At 37.8% G+C, this 20,550-nt stretch overlaps 1 protein-coding gene across 9 annotated transcripts in view; it reads left to right on the top strand.

Annotated features, from left to right (window-relative positions):
- Positions 1-20,550, top strand: part of APP (amyloid beta precursor protein) — a 283,417-nt gene that overhangs the window by 147,608 nt on the left and 115,259 nt on the right. For all 9 annotated transcript variants that reach the window (XM_032629779.1, XM_032629776.1, XM_032629785.1 and 6 more), the window contains one exon: positions 6,001-6,194. In XM_032629779.1, the coding sequence (XP_032485670.1) occupies positions 6,001-6,194 (194 nt within the window). The remainder of the gene's footprint in view (positions 1-6,000; positions 6,195-20,550) is intronic.

Below are 20,550 nucleotides of genomic sequence, written 5' to 3'. Positions count from 1 at the left end.
CCCCACCACCACACACACACATCTGTTATAGCCACTGGTTAACACATTAGCCTTTCTTTTCTCAATCAACTTCTTTGCATTATTTTTTTGTTATTTATTTGCTCATATTGTGCCTGCCCCACTAAAATATGTTCCGAGAAAGCAGAGGCTTTGTCGTGTTTATTCATCTACCCCCGGTGCCTGGAATAGCACCTGGCACTTGGTAAAAGCACAGTCAGCGCTGTTGATTGAATCGCTGGTGTGTGGCTGTGAGAGGCACTTAATGGAATGGTCAGATGGATGGGCGAATTAGTGCATTACCCTTTTTTTTTGCTGATTATCAATCGGTGCACATCTCTCTCAACTCAAATACTCAACTGTTCACTGACTAAAGAAAAAATATCTGAATACCTGGTCTCCGCAGTTGAGCATCCATCGCTGTTAAAACCCAAAGCCTGTGTAAAATTCCATTGTAGTCAGGCTTAGGTACTTGTTATTCCTGCTCGTGCATTATTAGGATATCTCTTCTTCATCCTCACACCCACTTTTCACGTCCTACCAGATCCAACACCTCTAGCTCACGAGAATCACTTTCCCCTTGGAATTTCTAAAGCATTTAGTATGCAGTACGTCCATTACTCAGTAATTAGTGTAGATTATCTCTCCTGGAATAGGGATTCATTAAATGTGTAAGAATGATGATGCATCCTAGTTTAGACTAAGGTTGTGACCTATCTAGCTCACCCGTAATGCCTGAATCATGAATTTTTGGTGTCTCAATTTGGTCCTTATCTTCCTAAAGCAGGAGTCTGTGACCTGAGGTCCAGAGTAAGCTAGTGAACAGCCTGCAAGGAATGCCTTTAGCTGCAAGTAACAGAAACCCAGTCATTGGTTGTAGGAGTGCTGGGCTGGTGCAGTGATACAAAGATGCCACCTTTTTGTATCTTTCCACCCCACCATCCTAAATCAGCTTCTGCGTCCTGATGTTTATCACCTAACAATTGACAGCTGGCTGTTGCCCCTCCAGGCGGAGACCAAGTAGAAGAGCAGGGGCTAAAGAAACAAAAGCGCTCTGACCATCAGTAGGAATCTTCTCATCTGGAAAGTAGGAACCCTCCTAAAAGCCCCACCTAAAAGTCCAAGCAGGTATCCTCTGGCATCTGATTATCCAGAAATATCTCGGTCACATGGCCTTTCCCTGTCCCCAAGGGCATGGAGTGTTTGGTTTCTTACTTTCTCTGGTCAAAAAAGGGATGGAGAAAGGAGTTAAGAGTGGCTTTGGGGTAGGTTTCAAACAGTTTCTGCTGCAGGGCATTTTTCAGGAGAGATGAGTCAGATTCTCAGAGATCCTTTCATTGACAAATTAATAATACACACTACCTAAGGAATGCCGTCAAAACAACTATACCGAAATTCAGTAGACTGCTAAAGTGGGGGTCAGTTTTAGATATTACCTATAGGTAACAGAGATTCGGACAGTACATTCAAGGTAGATAACTTTTTTTTTTAGTAATCATCAACATATGGTGGATTGAATCCTATGAGCATCAAAGTCATTTACGAAATAACTAAACTGATGAATTAATTTAGGGAATTAGTCACTTAACTAATTCAGTGAGGCCATGACTGAAGGAGCCATAGATTTGTAAGCATCATAATCTTCTCTTTTTGTGTGTGTTCAGCTCCTTATAATTTGTGCCCATAGAGGGTTGGGGGCTTGGAGTGGAGGTATATTTTTTCAGATTTGGAGGCCCTGAAGATAACAATTTTATTAATTAACAAGCTCTTATTCTAGGCCAGTCGTGAGAGTATTTAAGAAGAGTGAGGCATTACAGTAGCAGTGTCCTCTCCTTTTTAACCCTTTTTGCTAAACTGTAATGTACATAAAGAGAAGTGCACGTCACACAGGTGTACAGCTCGATGAATTTTCAAAACTGAACACAACCAGATGGCTGACACCCAGATCAAAACACAGCCTTGCCAGCCTGCAGAAGCCTGTCTCCTGTTTCCTCCTAGTCACTAAACTTCCCCTTGCCTACGTGTAACAACTCCTCTGAGTTCTATCAGTGGCGAGGAGTAAGTGTTTTCATAGTTTATATAAATGGAATCAGGCGGTGTGTCTTGTGTCTTATATGTTTGGCTTCTAATGGTGCCTTTAGGTGGGAGAGAGAGTGGCTTTTTCTTACTTAGCTGTCCCCCGTCTTGAAACATTTACTCAGAACCAGGAAGAATATGCTTCCCACTTTCTCACATTTTCTGGCAGCTTCCAATTTTCCTAATTTAACAGCAATAATTTCAGAGACTGCTTTCTCCTGGGACAAACTGACTTATCCAGCCTTTGTACCTTCCAGACTAAACTGGCAGCACTAAGACCTGGGGAGGAATGGGTGGGAAAGAACTGTCTGTTGCCTTTTTTCAAATTTTTGCTTTATTTTCTTTCTCTATTTCCGGCCCTGGGAGACTCTTTCTTCCCCGTTCTAGATCAACACGGAAGTGTCTGAGTGTCTTCCTGTTGAGACTTGCCTTTCTGGCCCCCAGGTGGTCCTTACATTTTGGGAGCTGACAGCTGTTCTGTTTTCACTCTCCCCTCATCACTGAAGTAGTTCAGGTCTCGTGATTGTCCAATTCACATAAACCATGGGAATCAGCTTTCTCTCTGCCATTTCCTCTCCTTTGTCCTACAAAGCGGAAAAAAACATCAGTCTTAACAGAGACGATGAAAGAATAAATATAGCTTTTTTAGAGAATGCAAATGGTGAATTGTTTTGCATACTTAAACAGAAAGGACTTAAAATATGAATAAAAACCTTTGACTATCTAAAGGGATTATCAGGGAGGCAATGGCAAGTGGAATCAAGGTCAGCCTTGACTTAGAAATACAAGAAGAGCTACAGCTGTGATGCAGTCTATCCTTAACCAAACTGAAGTCTTGTGTGCTGACACATGAAGTTTTAGCATCAGTGATTTATTTCCTCAAAATAATGTCCCTTTGACCCTTTAACCTTCTTGTTTAATTCAGATACTCCTGAGATGATGAGCATTTTCAGATAGTTCCCTCATGCTTTAGAAGTATTTTTTATTATTGGAATTTAAAAGCTGTAAAAGCTGTCTGCTTTAAATTGACAGATGCTAAAATGTGTGAGTGAATGAATATTCCACCGTGTTCTCAAGGGACTATTTTATTGTGGCTTCTTTGTTTATAAGGAAACGCTCAGCCTCACGTTTCCATAAACTAGCCCTTCCTCGCATTTTCTTCCACTGCGATCACCTCTCTAAAACCGGCTCACCTTGGTCACATCACAGAACAAAGCTGTCCAGCAGTTGAAAAAAAGGTGGAAAATATTTTTTCCCCTTTCTGTGTTTCCAGTTATTTATGAAAACTGCAGCTGGAAGTTGTAATGTTGGCATGTTGCGCCTTCTTTGGGAAGATGCCACATCTTTAAAACATAACTGTGTGCTACTGTTTTAATGGTGTCCAAATAGATCATTGAATTCATGGACATCTAAATTTAATTCCAGAAATCAAAGCTATGGTAATAAGAACTGGACACGAGTTCTCTTAGGCCAAGTAATTTGATTCCTCAGCCAGCTGAAATATTATGTGTCTCTGTTCCTTGTTATGATCTGATCTTGCTCAGGCAGATGCAGTGATGGAAGATGGGCATCTATTTCACTCTTTTTCGTGGCTCCACACATACTAGAATTCAGATCACTTTAAACACAGCTGTTTTTATACACATGTTTTCCGTTTGGAGTTTTAAATGTAACATTCAAGTCATAACAGAGATGTCTGGGGCCCAGGGTCATGTTTTCACCATCCCACCTGGAAGCACAGTGCTGTCTTAACCCTGGGTCACATACCTGGACCCTGTCATTCCATCCGTGCTTCAGGACAGCATGCACATGTCATGATTTAAGGAGAAGACTCATTGGATTGGATTTCTCTCCCTAGTTTTACCTGAATTGTCTACTTAATCTGGATAATTAAAGAATATTGGTGCCTATGATTTGATTGAACACAGAAGAGAGCTCAAACACAAGAAATTGGCTGATGGCATGCATTAGGTCATCTTTATTTTATTCACTAGCAGTACAACATCAAGATTCTGTAGAAAAATAAAGAGGCAGTATCTTGGGTAAAATTGGCATCTAAGCAACTGTTGAGGTTAGAACTTTCTCTTTTTCACCCTCAGTACTTGTGGCTCTCCTGTCAGACTTTCAGTCTTTGAAAACCTTTTGCCATCTTCCTTTCTGTCCCTGTACACCATGGAATCCTACCATTTTCTTTCCCTAACATGTTTGAAATTTGATTTTCTGTACAATGCCGAACTCACACTAGCATCCCAAGGCTCCAGGTTGTGGCTGACACAAACTCTCCAGATTCCTGTCATGTCTCCCAAACAATGAGCTTCTCCTTGTGGGCAAGAATCAACTCTGGGGTAAAATTTAATTGTCAACATGGCAGTTCTCAATCCTATTCCCCTAGTGCTTCTTGTTAAATAGAACTGTGGCAGATGCTCTGGGGAGGTGAAGTCCTCCACACATCTAGATCTTTTTCCTGTATTGATTTTGTGATCTGATCAAGGATGAAATATCTATTTCTCCTCTCCAGCCAGATGGCACATGAGATACTGTCACTGTTTAACACCTAGATTCCTATCTTCGTTTATCATCTTCCAGATGCTCTTGACCATGTCTGTACTGGCAGGTATATGACTGCCACAAGAATATCTTACTTGGACCTTCTGATTTTGTTCTAGACATACTCTTCTTTGGCCATCCAAATTTGCTGATTTATTACTTGCCACTGATTAAGTATATACATGTTTAATGCCATAAATATTATTTCTGATCCCCTTCCCAATTATACTGTGACTTACTGCCTATCTGTTACCATTATTCTCAGTGTTGCGTATTTCAGTGGTTCTCAGAATATTGTCCCCCAACCATCAGTGTCAGCATCAACTGGGAAATTGTTAGGAAGGCAAATTCGCAGGCCCTGTCCCACCACTGATTCAGAAATCTGAGGGCGGTGCCTGGCGATCTGTGTTTTAATAAGCCTTTCAGGTGCATCCTTTTGATGCTCACTGAAATTTGGGAGCCAAAGAGATATCTGATATTCTAGAAAGCTTACACAACTAGCAAAAAGGGAGCATAGGTGTAGTTTCAGTAGGCATCCCTGACCATTGAGCTTACAGGCTTATTTAAGCCAATTTCTTCTTCCCCTTTCATTTCCAGTTTAAACTTTCAATAGTAATTTTGAACGAATTTCCACCTCCCCTTATTGAATATCTACTCTGCAGGTGCTGTGGGGTATTTTCACATACAGGAGGAGAAGTAATCCCGGTAACACAGTAAACTTTGTTTTGGTCTCCCCCCACCCCAGCCTTTTTAATAGATTTATTTTTTAGAGCAGTCTTAGGGTTAGAAAAAATTTGAACAGGAAGTACAGAGAGCTCTCCCCACTGCATTATTAACATTTTGCATTAGCATTGTATGCTTGAACCAATATTGATACATTATTATTACAGTAAAGTTTACATTAGAGCTCACTTTTGTATTGTACAGTTCTTAGGGTTTTGACAAATGCATGGTGTTGTACATACACTGTATCAGTGGATATCCACTGATGCAGTATCTTACAGAGCAGTTTCACTGCCCTAAAAATCCCCTGTGCTCTGCCTATTCATCCCTTCCTGCCTACCCCAGACTCCTAGCAACCACTGGTCTTCTTATGGTCTCCATAACTTTGCCTTTTCCAAAATGTCATACAGTTGGAATCCGGGTATTCTCTTTTTTGCAACTGCAGAAACTAAGAAGAGCTGTGCTCAGGGGTAAAAATTTGCAGTTATACTGAGCTGGAATTCATTTCTGACCTGCTGGCTTCAAACCTTGTGTGTGTTTTTATTCAATGTCAAATTTCCTCTCAGATGTCCAAAATTCCTCGTCATTGATTTTTTGTTTTCCTCTCCTGAAATTTGTTTAAATGACTATTGTTGTTATTTCTCCTTCCTGATCCAGTGAAGACAAAGTCGTGGAAGTAGCAGAGGAGGAAGAGGTGGCTGATGTTGAGGAAGAGGAAGCCGAGGATGAAGAGGATGGTGATGAGGTAGAGGAAGAAGCGGAGGAGCCCTATGAAGAGGCCACGGAGAGGACCACCAGCGTCGCCACCACCACGACCACCACCACGGAGTCTGTGGAAGAGGTGGTCCGAGGTAATCACTGTTTACTTGGATTTTCTTTCTTGGGGAAAAGGAAAGCATCACACCAGAGTTTGAAATTTTTATCCACCCTACCACCATTGCGTCCCCCAACCAAAAATAAAAATTCATAAGAACAAGTTGTCTTGTGCTTGTTGAACTCTTTTTGGTTGAACAAGCAGTCTAACAGTTCATTTCAAATAACATGAAATGCTGATTTTACAGTCTTTTCTGTGCCTTGTGTATGCTACTTGGTACACTGTTCTGTAAAACTCCACCTAACTGGGGACCATGTCATTTGACAAAGGCTGAGTTAGGCAACCTCCTTGGTATTCTCCTGACAGTGGATGTTTATTACACCCACTTTCACATCTGGACTGTGAGGTCCTTGATGTCAAAGACTGGGCTTTACTTAATATGATGCAGAGTGCCTGCCTTATAGAAACTTTTCAATAAATTTTGGTTGAGTGAGTAGTTGCAATTAGATTTCGTTAAAGCAAAAGAAGGCTATTTGGTATCACATTATTTTTTGCTGTGAAATTTAACTTGGATGACTTGTGTTGCCTTTACAGTATTTTATTGGGGGGAAGTGACAGTGAGGGGTAGATGTAGTGTTACTATCTTAGACTTTCTTTTTCTGTTTCATTAATGCTCCTATTGGAAATGTCGTAAACAGAATGAACTAAAAGACTTCTTTTTGTCTCCATGAAATAAAAGCAAGGATTCACTTTACATTAAACAACCAAGTGAACTGTTGAGTTGCCTTTCTTAAAGCGTATGCATTTGTTTTGCAAATAGTAAAAGATGGTCCTAGGATTAGATTGAATGAGTGTGGACAGAATTGTTGTTTTAGTGTATTGCAAATACTTTTAAAGTCTATCCACAACTGCTACAACATTGTAGGTCTTTTTCTCACTTTTATTAAAGTAAAATGATTTCTGTTCTGTTGTTAAATTGGAGTTTAAAATGGACTACTTTTTTGCCTCAAGTAGACTCCTGGTGATCATTGTAGTATCTTCTTCCCTTCACTGCATTTTTTATAACTTTATTGAGGTATAATTTACATATAAAATTCATTCACTTTAAGTGTATAATTCAATGGCATTAATAAATTTACCAAATTGTGAAACCATCACCATAATCCAATCTTAGAACATTTTCATCATCCCAGTACGAACCCTCACACCCATTCACAGTTAATTCTTGTTCTCACTGCCAGCCCCCAGCAACCATTAATCTACTTTATGTCTCTACAGATTTACCTTTTCTAGGCATTTCATATAAGTGAGGTCATACGTAGTCATTTGTGTCTGGCTTCTTTCACTTAACATAGTAGTTTCGAAGTTCTGCCTTTCTTTAACTTGTAGTTTTATTGTTTTTTAAATAAATTTATTTATTTATTTTTGGCTGTGTTGGGTCTTCGCTGCTGTGCGTGGGCTTTCTTTAGTTGCAGTGAGCGGGGGGCCACTCTTCGTTGCATTGTACGGGCTTCAGTGGTTGTGGCACGTGGGTCCAGCAGTTGTGGCTCACGCACTCTAGAGCGCAGGCTCAGCAGTTGTGGCGCACGGGCTTAGCTGCTCTGTGGCACGTGGGATCTTCCCGGACCAGGGCTTGAACCCATGTCCCCTGCCTTGGCAGGTGGATTCCCAACCACTGTGTCACCAGGGAAGCCCTAACTTGCAGCTTTTAAAACTGAGATTATTCTGAGTTGAACACAGGGTTAGCTTAAAATCCACTGAAAGTATCACATATTCTTTTAAAATATACATATAGTACCAGATAGATTGTTTAACTTTATCATTCCCTACGTAATGACAACTTCTTATTCAATTTAGCATGTAAAGTAGATACACATTTAACTAAATGCACATTTTGTTGGAGGTACTGTTTTTCAGGATGCTTTTCGTGTACCCCTTAGGACGATTTGTGGCAGATCTGGCTATATGAACTTGTTAGCTTCTATTTTCCTAGCAGGGAAAGACATATTTTACAGGGCTACTTCTTCTTGAAACCGAAAAGTTGTATGACTACAAATTACAGCAGCTAGTATTCTGCTGTGGGACTCAAGTTCTTGTGCTCTCCATCAAGATAGCTGTTTGCATAATAATCGTTGTCCAATTATTCAACATTCATTTTTGGAGTACCTCTTTGGGATGAGCCATTTTTCTGGGCTCAGTGGATCAATCATGAGATGAGAATACACAGGATAGCTGACCCTCATGGATGTTAAAGTCTAGTAGGAAACATAAGTCAAAGAAATACAAAGTGTGCTGTGAAAACACTACGAGCCCAGAGCCTACTTCAAAGAATAAGAGATTGATCAGGGAAGGGTCTATGAAAAAGATGGCATTTGAAGGGGAACTGGAAGGGCTGGTGGTAGAGCTACTGATGGATTTTCTTGTAGCCTACTTTAGAGTCAGTAGGAATAACAAAACCAATATGGTGCCTTGGGAAGGTAGGTGGCATGCTTGGGAGACAAGGTTAGTCCAGTTTAAACTAGAGCAGGTAAATCTTCCATAAGAGGGTTACAGGAAATTAGGTTGGACCTACAATATGGAGACCTTTAATGACAGGCTGGCAAGTATGGGTATTAACTGAGGGTGATCAATTCAGGACCTGCTATGTGGTAAGGATTTTTCTAGTAGAAACAATGAAGAGATTTTGTTTTTATGTTACCGCTATTGAGGGGATGGGTGAACAGGGAGTGACATAATTTATTCAGTATGTGAGAGAATGTCACATAAACTTATGCCTGTATTCCAAACCAAGACAGAACTCTCTTGAGATAATATGGTCTTGTTACATGCTGAAAAAGTCCAGTTCTTTTTGTTTCAGTTTTTCTCTACATGTAGCATTATTAGGTATTAAGATAGAACATAGAGGGACATATATGTTTTGGTATTTTTATAGAAAGACAAAGGCAATATAAAAGAGAATTTAGAAAAAAATCTCCAGGCTAAAGATTAAAAAAATAAAAGAAACTAGCCTTAAAAGATAAGTTAATAATGCTGATGTCAAGAAGAGCATTAAAAGTGACCTACGAAAGCAAATACCTGATCATTTAGAGCTGCCAACTGTTATTGCTAGAGATAGAAGAGCCTTTAGTGGGAATCCATGCATCCATCTAAGACTCCTGAAATGGGCAAAAGCTATGATTGAAGCAAGTCTTTCTGGGATAGGAGACCTAAGAGGAGAAACATGTTGTGGTATATTGCATCCATGTCAGAGAGTTTTCTGTGTTCCCAGCTGATTCTGATAAAGGAGTAGAAGAAGTTTTTGATGGTAGCATTAAAGCGACCAGTCATCTAAAGCCTTTTCCCTGCACACCCTGGGTGTAGGAGGTGAGTTACAGCTCTTCCCTGATGAAGAACAATGTCAATGCCAATAGGTGATTGCTAACTTTGTAAAACTCTAATTACGAGTAGCCTGCTCCTGTGCTGAGAATAAAAGTTGGAAATGACTTGCAAAGCAGAGAGATTGAAAAGAGGCTTACCCTCTAGGGTCCAGTGTTAATGTTTCAGTGCCCGAGAGAAAATGTGATTTACAACCATACTTAATAATGAACATTCTTCATTACCAACATACTGCCACTCATACGAGTCTTCCATGTACTTCATAAAAAAACTCAATAGTTTTGTAACCCATTAAAATTTGAAAGAAATAGGCAGAGGGAAGAAAAATATAGGACATTTCAGCATGCCATATTGTGTTAGAATCATTGATACCAAAGTAGAAGATGTCAGTTCTGACTATGTTACTGATTCCAGAGGAGAAAGATTGGATCTGTTGTTTTGACCTAGTGGAATAAGCCAATACCAATTTGAGTACAATAATAGTGTATTTAGACACTTACTCCTAATTTTCTGTGTTTTGAGAAGGGATTGCACTTCCTAAACCTAAGGCATCAAGGTAATCTGTGACTCAATCGTGAATTTTAAACTCCGATTAAACACGAGTATTGTAATAAATGACATAGTCTGTGAGTTAAGCTAGACAGTTTTGTCCATCCAGAGTAACACTGTTTTTTTCCGTATGTTCATTGATTCAGCAAATACATATTCATTACATCTCTGCTGATGGCTCAGCACTTTGCTGCTGTGGAAGGTGTGGTGAGGAATTGGCTGTTACAGTATTGTGGCAGATCAGCCTGGAATTTCTTGTGTTTGCACCACTCCCCTTGCCCTTTAGGGCAGTGGTTCTGTCTGTTAATCCTTGATTAATTTGTGCTGACTGGTAGAAATTTTACTTGCCCATTTAAAGCCAAGGCAACTAAAGCTGAGAGAAATTTTTAAAAAAATTATCCATGGTCACAAAGCTGGTAAGTTTTGTGAAGCCACGATTTGAACCTAGATGGACCAGAGTATTTCTACCACCCTAATGTCAATTTTTTGTTTTTCCTTTTATATTTAAATACATACTAGCTCAGTTTCACCTGTGTTCCCTTGTAAATGTGTATTCCTTTGCTATAGCATATATTCATCTTACTATTATTTCACTCTGAGCATTTCCTACATTTTAGAATTCTTATTTAAATAATAATGATATTATTATTAATATTTCAAGCTATGGCCATGGCCCATGTATCGGCAAACTGTGGCCATCAGCTGAAAACGGGCTATCACCTATTTTCTAATCAAAAGGTTTTATTGGATACAACCAATCCCATTTGTTTACATATTATCTATGGCTGCTTTCATGCTACAGAGGTGAAGTTGAATAGTTGCAAAAGACACCATGTGGCCTGAAAAGCTGAAAATATTTACTTTTCAAGCCTTTATAGGAAATCTCTGATACTGATCATTAGAAACATACTAAGAAGTTTTTATATTTCATATTTTACCATAGCAAGTAAATTTCATTAAGGTAGTTTTCGTATGGTTAGAGACAGACTAGTAAAGTGTTTAAAAAGAGAATTTTTAATAGTTTTTTGGCTTTGGGCCAGTTACATAACCTTGGTAAGTCTGTCTTTTCATGTGTGTTTTATAGATGCTGATATGATGTTGCATGTTTTTTATATGAATTACTTTAGATGATTCCTGTTAAGTATTTACTGTATAATGCCTGGCACATTCTAAGTGTTCAGTTTGTTTTACAAGGACAGGCTGCTCAGGGTCTAATCCTGGCTTTACAACCTAACTTAGTATATTTGTATCAGTGAAATAACCTTTATGCCTCATTGCTTCCCTCTTGAAAATGGGATTTAATAATACCTACCTAATTCTAACCATTTTGTGAGCAATATATGAAGTAATCCACAGGAAACACTTGGCACTGTTCCTGATGGACAGTAAGTGCTCAGTTAACCTAAGCTACTGTAGTTGCCCTGGTTATACACATCATTTTGATCCTCCAGAGAACTAATGTTTACTACTAATTAGGAATGCCAAAGGTAAGCCAACAGACTGTCTTTTGTAATTATAAAAAGCATAAATGTGATGTATCCATTTCTATTGGTATCATAGAGCTGATATTTATGGACATATGTTAAGGAAAAACCCAGCTTAAAATTGGTTTCTTGATTGAAATATCTTTTGTGAATATATTGTGTATTTAAGTATCTGCAGTTAAATTTTATATCTGGCTGAAAATTGAACCAAGATAGTATTGAATGCCACTGCATTTCAAGATGGAGTTTCATTTCTTGAGGGTATTTTAAAGCTCTTGGAAGTTCATCTATTAAATGGACAGAGACACCGATAGAGGTCGCAATTTAAGCATACCATATGATGATGAAGTTGAAAAGTTTGATCTAAATGTTGCTTGCCTTGGGCGGGGTGACTGACCCCACAGAATTAAACTATTGTTCTTCTCCCTCTGGTTACCATTAATCTCTAAGAAGCATCATGTGATTTGCTGCTGTACATTCCACCCATGTGGACCAGGCACTCCTAGGTACTGGGCATTGCACCGGTTCCTGAGGGCACAGGGATATGAAGAGGGTGGTTCACTCAGGTTGCTTCCAGACATAGCTGTACACTCAGTCTTGGGGAGAAATCAGTCTCTCTGACCTGGTTGGGGAAGAACTTTGGCACACAGGGAAAGGAAAGTGCTCACCCAGGGACAGAAGTTTCCACTAAGCATTGCCAAGAAGTTGTCGTTTGAATGATTTTTAAAGGGGAATAGGGATTTGCCAGTTAATGGAGCACCAAATAGAACGAATCCAAGAAGTACCATAAATAAATCAAAACAGCTTGCATTGATCTCAAGGGTAGAGCAAACAGAGCTTAGCCTAATTCTCACGTCTCCGGTGTGACCCATCTGTAATGAATGTGCCTCTTGCAAGGTATCCCATAATTCACACATACGATCCTTGCTTATCATTCATATTTAGCTTTTCACAAAGTTTGGAGAAAACTGTGAGATTGACTTGCTGCAGACATGGAAGTGTACTCACATACTTTTGTTGGGCGCCTCATAGGAGCGCACTGGCCCAAAATGAAAATTAAGCTCCATTTTGGGTTTGTGAACAGGGCAAAGGGATAATGGCTGCTCCCTGTGGAGGAAGTCTTTACCTCTCTGTGTTATGACCACAGTCAAGTAAAATCCACTCCTGTTCCTGGACCAGAATGTAGCATCCTTTCTAATGACTTTGAGCGAACTAGTATCAACACTGGGTATAGATGTGACAGGTGCAGCCTTATTATTTTGTGCCCCATGGCACCACAGCCATTGATTTTGAGGTGTTTGATATATGCTTTGGTAGAGGCAGAGTGAAGCGTGGCATTAACAAGCTTCTTTCCATGTCATTTAATGGTCCCAATTTAGAAAGCCCACTCAAATCGTTTGCTTAAAATGTAGGAGTGAGAAACAGAGCCATAGAAAAAACTGTGTGGTGTGTATATATATATAATTTTCTATTTTCTATTTTATTGAAATATAGGTTGCATACCATGGAGTAGAGAAGTCAATGGTTTAGTATATTCACAAAGATCTGCATTGCCACCTAGAAAATTATATTTTTGAACTTAATTTTCTTTGAAATTTTACATGGCTAGTAGTGCTTAGTTAGTTTTACCTTCTACACTTTTATTTGTGTCAAGCTTCTTCAATTCAATGTTAGAAAAGGAAATAATCAGCTAAAGATATTTTAATACAATTATGTCTAAATTTCTTAAAAATAAAAATAAAATTTCTAGCCCAATTCAATTAAAGTCCAGAAACCAGGTTTTTAAAAATTCTAGTCTTTTTTATGCTTTTCCCAAAATCAGTCGCTGTTCAAAAAAATATGCAAATGTTGACAATTGTATGTATTTCCACAGCACAGAGTTTGCAATTAAGAAAAACATCAAACCTAGTAAAAGAAATCCAGCAAATGGGAGAAGAGTTCATCTAAACATGCATGTCATTTTCAGCTAATTTTTAGCTAATCCATATGTCCGACTGAGTAGGGACTCTGATTCCTTGGGCAGGTAACAGTGTGCGTTTTAATGGAAATATTTAGTTGCCTTGTAGAAAAATGCTTTCTGGAGTTTTTAAGCAAGGTGGATTTCAACCTAAACACCTTTTTCTCTCAGCCTTGGATCATTTTGCCCCCCTAAAATCTTACCACCTCTTCCAACATCTGACCTTTTGGGATTCTGTTAGTGGAAGAGTAAGAAGTCAGGAGGAAGCAAGACTGAACGAATCTCATACAAAAATGATGTTCAGTGGTATATCTATACAATGGAATATTAGTCAGCCACAAAAAAGAATGAAATAATGCCATTTGCAGCAACATGGATGGACCGAGAGATTGTCATACTAAGTGAAGTAAACCAGACAAAGACAAATATCATATGATATCACCTATATGTGGAATATAAAAAAAAAAGTTAGAAATGAACATATATACAAAACAGAAACAGACTCACAGACATAGAAAACAAACTTACTGCTACCAAAGGCAAAAGGGGGTGGGTGGGGATAAATTAGGAGTTTGAGATTAACATATACACACTACATACATAAAATGGATAACCAATAAAGCCATACTGTATAGCACAGGGAACTCTACTCAATATTTTACAATAACTATAAGGGAAAAGAATCTGAAAAAAGTAGATATATATATATATATATATGTACGTATAACTGAGTCACTTTGCCGTACACCTGAAACTAACACAGCACTGTGAATCAACTACACTTGAATAAAATCACATTTTTAAAAACGATGTTCAGGAAAACCCCTTGGCCTTCAAGACAGCAGTGCAAATTTTCAAAACTAGAAGACTCTTGAAACAGTAAAAGGAGTTTAGAATAGTTCACTTTGTTAAAAGTGCACTATATTGAGTTAATAGTGGTAAGACAGTTCCAGTGTTAATTGTGAGGGTGGGGTTGTCTCTGTCCCTTAAATTTACTTATGTTCTTGTTGGGTATAATTTCAGAGAACAGAATATGGACAGGAATTTCATGCTGCTTGCATGTGACTTTAAGTTCCTGATGTTTCGTGATAGAAGAAACGAACAACCTTGTTGGCTAATTCTTACGATTCTATCTCTTCTGGAGTTTCATAGCATTTGTTACCCAGGATTTCTGACTTGCTGGTGACTGCTGCACAGTAGCTTTGGTCGAGTGATTGGGCGAAATTACTAAAACGCAGCATGAATCCTGGTGTTTACTTGGACTATGGCAGGGTTACTTGACCTCAGCATTATCGATGTTTTAAGCCAGACAATTCTTTGTTGTGGAGACAGTCCTGTCCATTGTAGGATGTTTTGCAGGATCCCTGGCTCCACCTACTAGATGTCTATAGCACCCACTAGGTGCGATGACCAAAAACATCTTTAGTCATTGATGCATGTCCCTTGGGAGGGGATGGGGGCAGGATCTCTCTGGTTGCAAACCACTGGGCTATGACATTGAGGTCGACAGTGATATCTGGCTTTAAATACACAAGCAGAGAAATACCCCTACAATACTGTGTCTCATGTTACTGTCAGTCGTAACACCTCATTCCATGCTTTGCACATTGTAGGTAGCAGTGAACATTTTTTTTATTTGAGAAGAAAAAGTAAAGTAAAACATATGCTAAAAAAGTTGATAAGTACTCATTTAGTAAAACAGATATTTGATGTGTCATGTACAATCTCATAGTTTATATTTACAGACAAATCAACATACAATTATTATTTTTAAAATATTATGTTTGCATATTTGCCATGTAGGCAAATGAGAGGTAGAGGAAAACTGCCTTCCGGGTTTCGTTTTTTATTCTTCCACAAGAAATTCACTCTCACCTGGTCCCCTGTCATAAAATAGCAAATGGTGGTTACCATCCATAGAGCAAACAGGGTTACTGCTGTTTTCAGCTGGAAGCCACCCATTCTTTTCTGCTGGGTACCATGACAGGGATGAGTTTAACATGGTGAGGTGGACATGCTTGGTGAACCCCAGAAAAAGACCATCTTTCCAATCCTTGACTCTCATATCTAGAAACATCGTTTTCTTGCAGTAACAGAAATGCCATGTAATTCTTTCTTACAGAGAAGTGGTGCAAAGGAAACAAATTCCAAGCTCAGTGATCTATCCTCGATCTTATGTCAGCTTTCTTAATTATTTTTCCCCAATAAAAATAAAAAAATTGATATTTCTAACGTTCTGACAAGTTACAAGAACAATATCACTTAAATTTGGGTTTCTGAGAAGTCTGAGTTTTCATAGACTTAAATATGAGTAAGAAAAATATTGTGTTGGTGTTAAATTTAAGGCAGAAGTATCAAAGCTGCTTTGATTTTGCATGAGACAGCACTTCAGAGCAAAAGAAATATTTATAGATAATCTCTTAAAATTAAGATTTTGGTATATGTATACATTTGAATCTCTCATCCCTATTAAAATATGTTATACCCCTCATTTCCCAAGTATGTGTACCTTTTTTTAATAAGCTAAAACCTATGCAACTTTTTACTAATCCTTTCCCGCTGGTCTTTTTTAGAAAGTGATTGAATCTTATATATATATATAGATACTTTTGACATTTTAACTGCCTGTAAAAGATGGGATTGATCATGGTGTTTCTCAAACATTAATGCCCATACAAGGGACCTGAAGTGCTTCCTAAACACAGATTCTAAGACAGTAGGTCTGGGGTAGGTCCTGAGTCCCAGGTGATGCCGGTCCTACTGGTCCACTGGCTGGCTACACTTTGAGGAATGGTCTCTAGTATCATTACATGCCCCCATACTGTGCAGATTTAGATTGAGACAGAGTAAGAAACTGAAAAGGAAAATTATTCTTATCTGTGGTGGTGAAACCATCATTATCTATGGTGTCATTGCTCTTACTGTAGTATCAAACGTCACCAAGTATGAAAGAATCCTGATAGGTCTACTTACTGAGTAATGTTGTAAAAATTCAACTCTCATGACTGAGCAAATTAGAAAATCCTTACAATTTCCCAAACTATATAATTGTTCCTAGTTTCACCTGTGCCCCTATTTCCTCTCATAGATATGGTGTAGCTGACTCCTGCTAGCCTGTAAAATATGATTATTCAAGTACTGAGGAATTTTGTGAGCCACTACCATTGGTAGCTTGAAATACCAATGGTGGGAGTATTTACACCATGGAAGTCGACAAACAGTATAAATCAGAGAGTTTTATTTTTGTGGTTTTCCGGACACAGTCAGATTTCCCAGCATACCTCACCTCTCAATCAAGAAGAAAAACCTCTTCCTCTTATTTCCAGCAAAGGACGTGATATCTTGTCTTATCAGAGTTTAGAGCTTCTTATAATATTGTATTGTGCTTCAGACTAACCACACAGCTTGATGACAAATAAGTTTATTCCCATAACAAACAGGAAACAAAGGTATTAGGAAAAATAGCAGTGTCCTTTTGTGAATGCTGGTGACCAGCATCACCAACACGAGAGTATGGTTAGTCTAAACACTTTACAAGTACTTTTTCAGGTGGCCTTTTTATAAGTAATCTTTCATCATTGAGAGAAGTGAGAATCGGGCCAGGTGTAACTCGAATGACACATGTACTGGAGAGCCTTAGAGAATCAACACAATTCAGTAAAAAGGCAAGCCAACTGCAGATATCTTCTAGAGACTTCCGTGACAAATTAGCACCCGTCATTTCATTCTGAGTCAGTGATTTCATTACCATGCACATCTGTTCCCATGATTTGTTTATATATTTCAACCCATATTTGGGGCTTAAGTGAGATTTGTCATAAGACTTTAGTTCAAATTTGCTTGCCTAATTTTACATGCCTCTATTTAGTAAAATAGGATTAGTAGGTAATAAATATCTGATCACAATTGTTCAATTAGGGGAATTTTCTATTGGACATGTTTTTTTATTACTGTTCGCTATTATTTGCAAGCACATTATAAATACTCTTACCCATTAAAAGTACATGCATCTATTTTTGCAAAAAATGCATTCTTAAAAAATAACTGGTTTTCTAGCATGTTGGAATGATTTAATGAGGCTGAAAAGTGAAGTTATAAAACGGCATTGAGGTCAGCCATTTTCATTATTAACAGATTGAATGATTAGGCAGGTAAATCAACATTTATTTGAAATATCAAAGATAAGCATATTTAGTAGGTTTCTGTACTTCTGTCATTGTTTCATTTTATTTTACTGTTAATGTTAAACAAGTGATTTGTCACAAGACCAAATTATATTTGTCTTCATACATTTGCCGATTCTACTCTAGTTTAAAACTGCCAGCTAAGTCATTTTTATCCTAAATGAACCTTAATTGTGTACATAGTCTTGTATTATAAGAGGAATTATGCTTTTTTTGTTTTTTTAAACAATATCAGAATATATAATTCCTAGGTTTCTATAAGTAACTCTCTAGTTTGATTGGTTTGATTATTCAAGTGGTTACTTTCTCAAAATTTGTAAATTTAAACTTTATGCATTCCATATAATGTACGGTTTTATTTCACATACATTCCTATAGTCTTAGAATAATTGAAATTCAGTTATTTAAATGAAATAATAATAAAAAGCTTTACAGTATGAGATTATTCTTTAGTTAGTGCTTTATTTAAAGCTAATTACTTGCTACTCTGTTAGCTCTGCTTTTTAAGAAGGCATTATAATAACTGTACTCTTGAAAAGGGGGATTTTCTCCTTATCCTAGTTGCCACTTTCACAGCTGTCTTTATGTTGAATTTTTTTTTTTTAAGTGTAAAATTAGCTTTCTAAATTTGGTGGTCCATAAAAAATTTTGCTCCAATTTGACATCTATTCAGTTAATTTTTTGTGGTTAAGCGTTTCATTTGGAACAGTGAATTGCATGATCATTTTATATAATGTAGGAAATATTATATATTTTAATAATATATTGATATTTTGATAAAATATTAAATATTGTATTTGTATAGTATTGCTGTTTAGATAATGGAATTTAGTGTTGAAACCAGCACAGATCTCAGTAAGGACCTACCTTAAAAGACATAAAATGCTTAATGCTCTTTTTTTTAAGCACATAAACACTTTCATACTGTTGTGTGTACACTAGCATTTCAGTTTATTAAATGGTCTTTGTCTTGAAAGGTGAATAGAGCTGTTATAAAAGAAGAGATAAGCCTTCCTTGCCAGAAGAATTCAGCTAGGTGAATATTAGGAAACCTATTTGTGATCTTAAAAGTCTAAGAATTAAATATGAATAAACAAAGATCATAGTTCCTTAGATGTTTAAGTCTTGCCTGTGTTTCTATCTAACTTGAAGCATTCGCTTTGAGAAGTATCCCTACTTCAATTCTGGGCAAATTTTCTCCTTCATTATTACATGTAACATTTACTTTGAATAGAAACAAAGGTGGTTTGGAATTCAAAAAATAAAGTTAGCAAATAATTTTTAAATGTTCATCTTTTCATTTATTATTTTAGATTTTGAGAAGAGAATGAAGATGAGAAAAGGAAGCTGCAGTTTTAATTTTCAGATGAATTCTGTTTGAAGTTACAATTATATAAGGTCTAATTTTACATGCTCTACATTTAGTGGATGATTTTGTAAATAATTTTCCACTGGCTGATTATAGTAATGAATATGAAGCACGTTTTTCACTGAATTTTTTCAGTGTTTCCGAAAGATTAGGAAGGAAAAAGTTTCTCTATTCAGAAAAATAATAATGTAAACATAAGCATTTAAAATATCTTGAAAAAATAATAAAATGTCTCAAGATTTCTTTTTCTCTGAATCTAGTCATGGAACTTTCAAATTATATATTTTAGGCTTAATTCTTTAAAATTGTTTTACTTTGTTAGGATCTTGATTGGATAGATTTCCTGGTAATTTCTCTAGTGCTAGAAAGGAATTTAAAGGAACGTTTCTCAAAGTGAAATTTGTAGCCCTTCAGGGAAATTACTCTGAAACGATAAATGATTCAGGGAAAGAGACAAGATAGAATTCCAAGGCAAACTGACCTACCAACGTTCCTCTTATATGTTTCTTAATGTGAGATATTTTTCTTTTACATTTTTTGCAGATAATTGTAGATTTACATGCAGTGAAGGAATTAATAGAAAGATATCCTGAATAGTCTTCACCCCGTTTTCCCCATTTATAGCATAATATCACAGCTGTGAACTTGACATTGACCACTTAACACTTCTTCAGCCCAAGTATGTGCTCTTTCTTCTCACTCCCTTGGGAGAGTCATTGGTCATCTACTTTATACTTACTAATACCATGTGTAAAGGCATTAACATAATGCTTCCCCAGTGCTGACCCCATGACTACCCCTCAACCTCTCCCAGACTAATGAAAGGTTCTCTTTTAAATTACATGGACAATGTTTTTTGTAAAGAGAATGGTTAGAGAAAAAGTCAGAGAGATCAAACACTTGTGTGCTCTACAGTAGAGTAGAAATACAGTTACGAGTGAGAGATGAAAAGTGATCCATCCCACTCAAGAATTCCCTCTGAGGGCTTCCCTGGTGGCGCAGTGGTTGAGAGTCCGCCTGCCGATGCAGGGGACACGGGTTTGTGCCCCGGTCTGGGAAGATCCCACATGCTGCTCCGCGGCTGGGCTCATGAGCCATGGCCGCTGAGCCTGCGCGTCCGGAGCCTGTGCTCCACAAAGGGAGAGGCCACAACAGTGAGAGGCTCGCGTACCGCAAAAAAAAAAAAGAATTCCCTCTGAAATCAGCTTTACTGCTCTAGGACGTTGATGTTCTACTTATTGCCAGAAAGAAAGTGCTACGAAATGCAAGGTTGATGGCTGATCAGCAATGCTGATGATTGGAGGGATCACAATGAGATACCCTTTATCACTTGTCCACATCTGGAGCACACTCCTCCGTGTCAGCAGATCAGAGGTTCCAAAGTGACAGGTACATTCGCACTCCTGTTCCTCTAGGCTCAGATATGTCTGTTGCTGCATATATTATGACATTTGATTATCATATGCTATTATACC

The sequence above is a fragment of the Phocoena sinus genome, chromosome 4 (genome assembly GCF_008692025.1).
Source record: "Phocoena sinus isolate mPhoSin1 chromosome 4, mPhoSin1.pri, whole genome shotgun sequence".
Classification (NCBI taxonomy): domain Eukaryota; kingdom Metazoa; phylum Chordata; class Mammalia; order Artiodactyla; family Phocoenidae; genus Phocoena; species Phocoena sinus.
The sequence above is the reverse complement of the archived record's forward strand: the minus strand, read 5'-3'. Positions and strand labels throughout refer to the sequence as shown.